General features: G+C 50.7%; 1 protein-coding gene across 2 annotated transcripts; it reads right to left on the bottom strand.

Annotated features, from left to right (window-relative positions):
* Window positions 1–1,174: 1,174 nt before the first annotated feature.
* LOC117648043 (1-acylglycerol-3-phosphate O-acyltransferase Pnpla3) lies at window positions 1,175–10,382 on the bottom strand. Of its 2 annotated transcripts, none has more exons than XM_034390198.1 (10): window positions 9,874–10,381; window positions 4,075–4,187; window positions 3,871–3,990; window positions 3,599–3,787; window positions 3,420–3,503; window positions 2,974–3,326; window positions 2,380–2,622; window positions 2,101–2,284; window positions 1,849–2,008; window positions 1,175–1,656 (listed from the first exon to the last, which is right to left on the bottom strand). In XM_034390198.1, exons 1-10 carry the CDS (start codon window positions 10,031–10,033, stop codon window positions 1,418–1,420), a joined length of 1,845 nt encoding a protein of 614 aa, XP_034246089.1. In that variant the 5' UTR covers window positions 10,034–10,381; the 3' UTR covers window positions 1,175–1,417. The 2 variants fall into 2 exon arrangements, with proteins under 2 accessions (XP_034246089.1, XP_034246090.1); XM_034390199.1 differs by having other exon boundaries at window positions 1,523–1,656; window positions 1,808–2,008; window positions 9,874–10,382.
* Between the last annotated feature and the right edge of the window lie 953 nt (window positions 10,383–11,335).

Below are 11,335 nucleotides of genomic sequence, written 5' to 3'. Positions count from 1 at the left end.
TAGTGTGCTCATTTTTCCAATTGACTTTCTGAGGGTAGGGTGAGTTAAGAGAATCACATTAGAAAACAAGATGATATATTAATCTGCGGCTTGGTTAAGAGCAATTAAAACAAAAAAAAATACAAGTTGATGATACTCCATGAACACAAGGACAACCATGAACAAACTGATTTTTTTCAATAATTATTCATGTCTAATACAAATTCACCACAATCTCTTAAGAGAGCTTAAAATTTATCTTTACATAATACTTCAACTGCATGATGTGCAAGACAAGCCAGGAAAATGTAGACAGGAGAAAATATGCCACAGCTTTCTCTTATTACAGTTGTCTGAGAAAAATGTGTAGTATTCATTATGATTTACAAACATACCTTCAACAGGCATCGAGAACCGCCACAAAGCAAAGATAGATTTCAGTCAGGTACTTAACTGCTGGGCAACTTAATTTTGAAAAATCCTATTGCCCCAAACCAAATTAGCATTCAGGATGCAATGGAAAGCACAACAAAGCTCTGCTATTTGAACATCTTGATCCCCAACCTTCATCTAGGAAAATGTTATGCACTAAACGGTTGATCTGTCATATTTTCAGTACACTATACCCTGCAATCTAAAAGTTTACACACTCTTCACAGCCATTAATATGTTTCTAAATTTCAAAACACTTAAAATGGAAATTGTTCTCATAAAACAGCCTTTAGTTGAAAAAAATATACATCAAGCTTGAAATCAATCAGTTCAACACATGAAGTGAACTCTTTCTTTCCAACTCTTCACGGTGGGTATTTACAGTTTCTTTGGTTTATAGTTTTATTTACTAATAATTGGCATTTTTAGTCTCAGACTCAACTTAGTATTACACTGGTCTGAAGTTAATATAAAAGTCTCCACAGTAGGATGCATTTTAAAATTTTGAATCCTTGGAGGGTCTGAGAATGCTCCAGGATAGACCCTCACATGGGAAGCATTTGCAAATTAAATAATTAAACATAAAACCAATACTATAGAATTTACAATAACTTCAATCACATAACTTACTAAATATTTAAAAAATAAATAACTACAAATAAGGCAAGTGAAAAAAAAAGGAATGCAATAACAACTTTTTTTTCTTCTTTTTGTCTCTTTTCTCTTGGCAAAAGCATTTGCATTCATAAATAATCTTCCATTGCAATATCTAAAGATCAGTCAGTCGTTTTTTTTTTCTAAATAAAGGCAAGAACACACATACTTATGTACTTCTAAGGTACAAATGTCAGTGTTCATCTAACATGGTCAGCTATGTAACTCATAACTACACAGGGATGTCACGGCCCACGTGGTTAAAAGCAGTGATTGCTACCATGAAGTTGCCCGATCAAAGTAACTTTGAACAAGATTATTCACACATCACATATGATATATCCTGAGTCATTTAAGGGAGTTTCCTTGGTGGAAGGCGAGTGGTTCTTGATGCTAACTGTTCAGACTCTGGACGTGAAGAGAACCCATGCCGTACAGGAAAATCTGCTTTGGTTGGCAAGTCAGTATGAGTTGTGGATCCCCTTATCCACTCACTCTCAGGATCAGAGAAAACAGCGCTGGAGAAGTGGCGGTCTGCGTCGTCTTCTTCAGTTGAACTAACACTGCTGTCTCCGTCATAACCATCTAAATCTGGAAATGGAAAATCCCAAAATTACTGAAAAGTAATTATGATACAAAACACAACCTAAGAGACCAAAAGCTTTGAGAAAATTTGTTTCAAGAAATGAATTTATCCACCACCAATTTGTACAACAGACATTAAAAAATGTGTCATACTTGCCATTCATTTGCAGCCATAATTTTGATCATGAATGTACACACCTTCCTCTGCCATAGATGGTTGTGCTGACATCCAGGACCCAGTAATAGCTTCGTCCCAGTCGTCATCATATTGAAGCTGCGTATTCAACATCTTCTCCTCAGAGTTCAGAAGGACACTTGAATCAGCATCAGTGACATCAAATATTTCAGTCACTTTAACCTGTGGACCAATTCAGACAAATTTTATGATTTTCATCTAAAAATTTTACTTTATTGGATATTATTAGTCAGCTTCATCTTTCAGAACCATACCTTGTTATTTTCATCCATATAATAATATGCCATGATAGCCTCATGCTGGGCAGTTACTTGAAGAATGTGCTCAAATGTATCATCATCAACATTAGAAGTCTCAGCTCGACTGACTGAGAAACTACCATGTCGTGATAAAATTTTGTTAGAAGAGAATCTCCTTGATGGACCCTTTGTCTCTCCACTGAAACAAGTACATATTATAAATAAATGAAAAATGTTTTAATACAGCTTTTTTGGAGGAGTTCATGCAGGGGGACTTTTTTGAACTCTGCTCACTTTTCATCAAGGTTTAGGGTGAAGTTGAAGTTCATTTTGTTCTTCACAGGCACAGAGTCGCATTCATCTTCTTCTGGGTCACAAATTCCACCGTATTCAGTGATGGCTAGCTGGCAAGTGATCTGGGCACTCATTTCTCTGCGGTCTTTGTTCATTCGCTTGAGGAGCCGTGACACTTCGTCCATGATGAACTTGCTCATCAAGTAGAGGTTGTTACCCATACGTGGAGCTAGAGCGATCAACCTGAAAAGAACAATTACATTAAAACAAGTTCCATAAGACCACATAAAAGGAAACAGTAACGCATCCCACACTAGACAAAACTGTACCAATTTACATAAGGACATTGAAAGTATGAATAGATAAGGGCAAGAAGAATAAGTTCAATGCAAAGAAAGTGGAAGCTAATTATAATAAGAGGTTCTAATCACCAGACAAACAAACATGTAGGTACAAACAAACACAAAACAACACACTTCGTAATCATGCAATTCGGTAGGTTTTTGCTTTGAGAAACCAAGAACCCAGAACAGTTACCAGATAGATACTTCAGATAAAGAAGAAGAAATAGAATGACAAGTACACAACACTCACTTCGTAAAGGTGGCATACATGAGGTCTGCAGGCAGAATGTAGGGGAGACTGAGGACAGAGAGGAGCTTCATGCCACGGTGTTTGAAAACCCAGTTCATAAGACCCTTGTTGGCAGAATCAATGGCGTCTTGGAAAATACTCAGCACTGTGTCAGGCAAATTTGCTACTGCAGCTTCTTGGCGGTGCACTTTGCACTCTTGGCACTGTGGATCGTATTCAAGGCTTTCATCAAGAGTGTCTTGAACAACAAATGTTGATTGAACAGCAAGACAACGAGTACAATTGATCAAGTTATTGCGGTTTAAAAATCGGAGTGCATCATCAAAGCCTTGTTTACACATGTTTGATAGCACCTAAAATGAAAGAGAAAGAAAAAATTAAATTTGCGTTAGTTTACACCTTATGAAGGATAAAGTTTTGAATGTTATAGTCTCATTAAGCAATACCTCTGGTTTGGGTGGAAACAAAATTCTAGTGAATCTATAGATATTTTGTCTTGATAGCTCAATGCTAGTATTAGCTACGTTGATCTAAAAATGAAAGGAGGAAAAAATACATTATCAGCTCACTCATTTAAAGCCTTTCTGTAAACACCTGAGAATGAAAGAAAAAAATGAATACTCACATGAAATAGTTGCAAAGACAAGTCTCTAGGACAAATATCACTTTCCCCACAGAAAGGACTGACTGTGATGGTATTCTCGTCAAGCGTTGGCAAGTTGTCACTAAATCCACCATCCATGTAGCGAATACCATGGAATTTGGGGGGCAGGAATCCGGAGAAAATTGGAACAAAAGCACTTGCCATCAAGGCCTGCAGACAAAAGAGACATTCCGTTCAGGTAAGCGAGAAATACTAACTACACAATTAGAAGCAGAAATCCGACGTAAATTTACCTGGAGGAGGTCCTCTTTGCTGTTGAAGTGAGACACAATGACGTTCTTGCCGTCATAGACTCTTGTGAGAGAAATGTGCAGCTTGCCGCTGACACGAATGTGGGCATCCTCAGGCAAGTACTGTGAAAGCAAAAGTACGATTATAAGACACTGAGAAGATGACGGCAAGAGCACGACAAAAGAGGCAGTGACAGGCAAGTTCACCTTCTCGAGTCCCTGCAGCAGGATGTCCTGCACACTGAAGGACGGGCTGAAGGGTCCAAGGGTCCTGCATCGCGCCTCACGGACGATGTGAAGCATGTCGGAGGTGATTTCACCTGCAACACAATGCCAATGGCCGTTAGACGAGAAATTGGGGCGTATTGGGGTGTTTCAAATGGCCATTTTGGGAGCAAAGGAAAAAGGAGAGATGGAGGCAAATCAGACTGGCAGGTACACTCTAAGGAGCAGACGGAGGGTCGAGGATCAACAGTGCGCTATCTCGGTGCAGCACGGTCAAGGTGGCCGGAAGGGTGGGGGGGGGGGGGGGGGGGCAACGACACAGACTGCGACAGTCTCAACACGAGGCAAAGCGAGAGGGAAGGCCCTACTCGGGGCGGCAACCACACTGACTGTCACAAGTCGTTACTTGTTCCTTCGAGTGTACACACGAAAGCTGCGAACGCACACACCTGGGCCGCCATGCGTCACACGGGCGGCAATCAGACTGTCGGTCCGTGGGGGGGATTAAGGTTCAAGACGAAAAGGACTGCGGCAGGCGGGCCTGGCGCGCCTTGGCGGGCCTTGGCGACAGGGGGGGTGTACGACCAGCAACAAGTGGGTGCGCAAGGGCAGCTCGGAGTACATTCGCTCCGGACTTCAGGCTTCTCCTCGTTCCACTCGAAAGCCATCTCTGTTCAATGTGCATTCGCCGAGGGGGGCTTGCACAGTGGGCCAGAGGACGACCGGTGGAGGCGGTTCGAATCCCAGTCGCGTTTTGAGCTCCAGAGTCGCTAAATGGGCCTCGAACCGAACGTGTGACCCCACCAATGCACTGCAAGGTGACTCCTGAGGCCAAAGCCGAGGGACAGGCGACGCGGCCAGCGGTCGGCCCGCCTAAAGTAGCCTAGACGACTAGGCGAGCCTCCTGCATCCTAGACGAGCCTAGGCGAGCCCCCTAGAGCGACCGCATCAGGCCACCGAGCCTGATAGAGAAATGGGTCAGTCGCCGACACGCGCTGTGGCTCTCTAGCCGCGACGGGCCCTGACCAAACGTTACGTAATACGCGAAGGACAGGCCGTCCACTTATCCCCAAATGCACAACTCTCGAGCTTTTTTGAGCCCGGTTCGAGTCCCATTTAGCGACTCCGGAGCTCAAAACGCGTCTAGAGTTTTGGCCGCCTCCGCCGGTCTTCTGGCAAATCCACTACGCAGGGGTCCGCGCCTTGGGTCCACGTCCGCCAAGTTGAGCACGTGCAGCACGGGGTGACGCATCACCCGAGTGGAGGCATCGAGATGATTACAGTGCCTCAGCGTTGGGCCCGCGAGAGACACGAGAGAGACAGCGCGAGCCAGGCTGCAGGACGGCGGTAACGTTGTAGCAATGCCTGCCTTATCGTTTCGGTATCTCTCAAGAATGTTACGCCCGTTTCGCAACCGTTATGTTTTCGCTTCCGCCTGAGTGACAGGGAGTCGCCGACTTGGAATTCCAATCCCGGAGGCGTGTCTCGAGAAAGACCGTCGAAATCCGCAGGGATCGAATTCGAAAGCCGAGGAGTCACTCGAATGTGAGACGGTTCTAACGCCCTTTGGGAGTCTGTGGCGGCGGCACACTGTGCGGCCAGGTCAGTGAACGGCCGGGCAGCCCTGGCCGGCCGGGCACTATCACGCGGTACTTTATCAACCAGTGCCGTGCCGCTGTGCGTTCCCATGCCGTGGAGCGCAGTGCCACGCAGTGCCACGCAGTGCCATGCCATCGGCAGGCGCGCGGTGGATGCTGCAGGCTGGGGCCAAAGACCCTCCACCTGCGCTATCTATCTATCTATCTACCTACGCACAGTGGAGTGGATTTGCCAGGCGGCATCTCAAACGCGTTTTGAGCTCCATAGTCGCTAAATGGGACTCGAACCGAACGTGTGACCCCACCAACGGATTGCTCTCCGAACGAGGAATCCATTGGTGGGGTCACACGTTCGGTTCGAGTCCCGTTTAGCGACTCTGGAGGTGTGTATACACTGCTAGTACAGTCAGGTGCACCAACCGGTCACCCCGTGCGGTATACAACACAAAAGAAGAGACCGGCGAGAAGCAAAGGCAAAAACCTGGGTATTTGAACCAGCGAACCCGTACCCACGACAACGTCGCGGCGCACTTCCGACGCTGAGTCAAAAGCCTCCTCCCCCTCCCCTCCTCCCGCGCACGGGGGGTCCGGGGGCCCAGCTTATCGAGGAACAAAACAATCGCCTTATCACTTTACTTTCACATCGCTGCGACAACTAACGCCGCCAAGAGTACACGCACAAAATTACTTTCTTCCTTTCCTCTTTTGAAAAGCTCGGCCGCGCCGCGCGCCTGCCGTGCGTGTGCGCGAGGGAGAGGGAGGGGTGGGGGCGGTCGCGCGCTGGTTGGTCGACGCTGGCTCAGCCGATTCGCATTCGAAGGCAAAGCTCAGCGCGCTCTATCTGCGCGTGGTGGGCGCTAATGGAACTACTCCAGAGGTCCGTGGCGACTAACCCCAACACAATTTTCACTTTCTTATTTCGCTTTGTCACTTTAAAATCACTCTCCAGTACAAATATCTAAGTCACCGGTATTGTGAAAATGCCTTTCACTTAACCCAGTTTTAGGCTCTTTGCGTTTTTTGACGCTTTCAAGTCTAGAGGTCCCATGGTGACGTCACAGCCGACGGTGCCGCGCTCTGACGCCTTCGAATGCGAATCGTCACCTCACGCGCCTCTCTCTCTCTCTCCCTCACGCTGTCCCCCACCGGTCCTTTGATTTAACCTACTTCGCGCTGCTGCTGCACTGGGGCTAGTGCGAGGGCGGCTAGCGCTTTCGTCGCTCTGTCTCTCTCGCACCCACGGGGCACACGGCGCGGACCGCAGGGGTGCGAGAGAGACAGAGCGGCACACAGTGGGCCAGAAGACCGGTGGAGGCGGCCGAAACTCTAGCCGCGTTTTGAGCTCCAGAGTCGCTAAATAGGACTCGAACCGAACGTGTGACCCCACCAATGGATTGCTCTCCGAACGATGGTGGGGTCACACGTTTAGTTAGAGTCCCATTTAGCGACTCTGGAGCTCAAAACGCGTCCAGAGTTTTGGCCGCCCCCACGGGTCTTCTGGCCCACTGTGCGGCATGCGTGTCAAGGCCGCCGAGGACGCCGATCGGGCCAACTCGAAACAGAAATATACCGCCGTTCTGACGTTACTGACGCAGGCGGCGAGATGCGCCGGGGCTGAGGGGTCGGCGGCGGTCGGCGGGGCCCCGCGGGGGGTCAGGGAAGACCCAGGAAGGGGCGACGAAAACAAGCGGACTCTCTTCCTCGTCGCTCTGTCTCCCTCGCACCCAACAACGCCCCGCGAGTGCGAGAGAGACAGAGCGACGACTCTGCCGCGGCAATCCGTGTCAATTCCCCAACGGATAGCCCCGCGAACGCACTCGGTCACCCCACCCAAAGAGCAAAAAGAGAGACGAAACACTCTTGCTTTGACGAGTCTTTGCCGACGGGCGTACACTGGTACACAACTCGCCTTTGAGTGCCGCGGGCTGCCAGCACACACCAATGAGGAATGCGTGCATCGATACCTTATCACCACACACACACACACAAATCAAAACGCCGCGCAGCCGCACCGCGCAACGAGGACTCTAGTGCGCCCGCTAGCGGAGGCAATGATGCAGCCAGCCGCACAAAGCTTGAACAAACAAAAAGAAAATCGAAAAATTCAATTTTTTTTACAGTTATTTTGAGTAACAAGTTCCAGTTTAATCCTGTTCTAATTTTTTTCTTGGCACGCATTGAAAGGCCGACATAAGGCACGGTTCGGAAGACAGTGAAGTCAGTGCATAAATTTCACGACGCGTCTCTCTGTCTCTCTCTCTCCCCGCGGGGCTGCCTGACAGGCTGACCCCGACAGTCGCTATCTCTCTCTTTCCGCGCGTTAATGGGCGCACGCTCCCAACCAGCTGACACTATCAGTGTATCGGCCAATCAGGGGCGACATACATCGTGACATTGTCCCGACAGGGTCACTTGCGAGGGAGGAGAGCAGCCTAATTGGTGCAGCTTGCGCAGCGCCTCGCTCTGTCTCTCTCGCACCTCAACGTGTGACCCCACCAACGGATTGCTCTCCGAACGAGGAATCCATTGGTGGGGTCACACGCTCGGTTCGAGTCCTGCTTAGCGACTCTGGAGCTCAAAACGCGTCCTTGGCCGCCTCCACCGGTCTTCTGGCAAATCCACAGTGCAGGGCCTGGTTCGTTTCCACGGCGGTCCCTATTGATACAGCAGCCGCTCTTTTATTCCGACTTGGCAAACACGGGACGCAAGTCAAACACACGGCCAGCCCGCCACTGCACTGCCGGCACTGCCAGTGTGGGAACGCGGTCATTATCTGCGGCGCGGCTCGCCAGTCTGTCGTGCACCACAACATTTACCACTTAAAAATGAAAAAGGAAAAATCGAGCCCTTGACGGTGTTCGAACCCACGTCAAGAAGAAGGAAGGAGGTTGCTAGCGCACAGTGGGCCAGATGACCGGCGGAGGCGGCCGAATCCCGGACGCGTTTCGAGCTCCAGAGTCGCTAAATGGGACTCGAACCGATCGTGTGACCCCACCAATGGAGTCCTCGTTCGGAGAGCAATCCATTGGTGGGGTCACACGTTCGGTTCGAGTCCCGTTTAGCGACTCTGGAGCTCAAAACGCGTCCGGGGTTTGGCCGGCTGCGCCGGTCTTCCGCCCCACTGTGCGGTGACGTCACGCCGCGCGCCACGTGCCGCGGGGGCTCGTCAACAGGCCGCGCAGCCGCGCGAACTGAACTGCGACGCGAAAACAGCAAACAGCGCGCAGCCAAGCCAACGCCTCCAACTGTCAAGGACGTCAAGGACGGCTCGTCGCATCGACAGTTCCGCTAGCTGCCCCCCCCTCCCCCTCCCCCCCCTCCCCCCTCCCCCTCCCAGCGCCCGGACAGTCGGTGCAGGAACAAACATGCCCCCTCCGCAAGCAGTGCAGCTGCAGTGCAGCACCGCGGTGACGTCACCGGGGCCGAGACCCTGCTGACGCTCATCCACATGATTGACAGGCCTCGCCAAAAATTGCCGTCCAGTGCCCAAGCAAAAACATAACAAAAAACACAACAAAAAGGTAACGAAAATACATAAGAAATTTCGGGACAAAGGATTAAATCGGTATAGTCGTGTAACTATTTTTAATACGTAGTTTTAAATTTCAGCAATTTTTGTTGTCACTGTATTTTTTTATTTCTTTTAGAAAAAAATTTTTAGTTACGAATGTGGATTTGAAAAACAGCGGCAATCGAGCAAGTTGCAGTAGACTCGGTGGCCCGTTCACAGTTTAGAAAGAAAGAGAGAAAGAAAGAAAGCTCTCGACGAACGCCCAGGAATGCAGGCGAGCTGCTCTTGTCGCCGTCTCCCTCGCACTTGCACGAGGCAGCCAGGCAGCGCAGTGAGTGCGAGAGAGACAGCGCGACCTGCGCAGCTTTCCCGCCAGAATGCAGCCGCTGCAACAAGTCCTGCGGGACGAGGAGGGGGAGGGGGGGGGGGAGAATTGAGGTTATGTTGCCCTTCCCGGGACCGGCGTACTACAGGCCGTTTTACAAGGTTTTGAGGATTTCAGAGAACACCCTGGCGGACGAAACTCGAGCTGAGTGCGCCCCGGGCAGGATTCGAACCCCAGACAGCGGTGACACAGCGATTCGGAGGCAAGTCGGAGACGTATTGACAGCGAGCGAGAGAGCGTCAGTGACCCGAATGCTCGGAAAGTGAAACCAAGAGCGCTGCTCTTACCCAAGGGCAGGTCGCAGAGGAGCGCGCAGGCGGCGATGGCGCCGGCCGACGCGCCCGAAATCTTGTTGAGCAGCAAGTGGGGGGCGTACTTCTTGAAGCAGACGGCCACCCCGACATGGTAGATGCCGAGGAAGCCGCACCCGGCGAAGGACAAGTTCATTTCTCGCTTCTCCCGGCCCTGCCGGACCAGACGTGGGACTAGATCGGCACGGACACGACTATCGCGACGAGTCGCCAACGAGTACGACAACGACGACGCGTTGCTGGCGCACTGGCGGACGGGGACACTGTGCTGCTCGCACGGCGGCTGCTTATCGACTGAACAGGCCGCGGCCGCGGAGGAGCTTATTTAAAGTGACAGTGTGGGAGACGAGACGGCAGCAGAAGACACGAGATAAACAAACTTCTGGACGAAGACGCGACTTGCTACCGCACACCAAGCGTCCCGCACGTCCTGACCTCAACTGACTGACAACTCTGTCTGACTGCCCGCCCGCCCGGCGCCCGGCTGGCCGCTAGCCGCGCAGCGCGCAGCAGCGGTCTGCTTCTGCTGCTACAGTGTAGTGAGGCGAGCCAGCGCCATCTAGCGGCCGACGCCTCAACCGCCTCGCGCCTCGCGCCTCGCGCCTCGGACTATGAGAAAGCAATGTGCCCGCAGTGCGCCTCTTAGAGTCCTAAAGGCGCCTCTCTGCGTCCAACCAGGGAAGCCCACAGGGTGACGGAGTGGCCTCTGTGACCCTGCACTGCAGGTGCGAGGGGCGCGCAGTGGGCCAGAAGACCGGCGGAGGCGGCCGAAGACGCGTTTTGAGCTCCAGAGGGGAGTTGTTCATTTCTCCTACCTAAATGTTCGCCTACCTGTCTATTTCGCCTACCTATATTTCGCCTACCTAATAAAAATATTGAATAAAAATATTCAATAAAATATTGCCATTTTTCGCCTACCTATAGTTCGCCTACCTAATAAAAAAAATTAAATAAAAGTATTCAACAAAAAAACGAAAAAATCGGCGGCAAAAAGTGGCAATACGAAAGTCTCAAGGAGACCCGCCGATCAGCTTCGGTGTTCTTATGGGAACCGGGCCTTCATCCGACGCTCCCTGCCGCGCAATTCGACAGATTAGTGGGTTCGTATTGGGCTGGCCCACCCGAAGTGCGCGCGGTTTCTGTGGTACAGTGAGAGTCCAGATTCAGAGGCCTTACCTCAGAGGGGTCACATTGGGTATTTGAACCCGCGACCCCGAGTGCCGAGTCTAGTCAACTCCTCTACCCTGACCGCTCAGCCACCGAACCAGCTTGTCGGCGGCGATGTCGCAACTCCTCTTGAGCTGCCGTTCGAGAAATCTGGTCCCGAAAAAATGGTAATTTGAGCGGTCTCGAACCCGGGACCTGCTGCTTCCCACATCATGCTCTTAACCACTGAGCCACCGGGACGCCATGGCACCCGCCCTGCCTGCGCTGGTAC

Source organism: Thrips palmi, unplaced genomic scaffold (genome assembly GCF_012932325.1).
Source record: "Thrips palmi isolate BJ-2018 unplaced genomic scaffold, TpBJ-2018v1 HiC_scaffold_3, whole genome shotgun sequence".
Taxonomy (NCBI): domain Eukaryota; kingdom Metazoa; phylum Arthropoda; class Insecta; order Thysanoptera; family Thripidae; genus Thrips; species Thrips palmi.
This window is presented reverse-complemented; position numbering and strand designations above follow the sequence as displayed.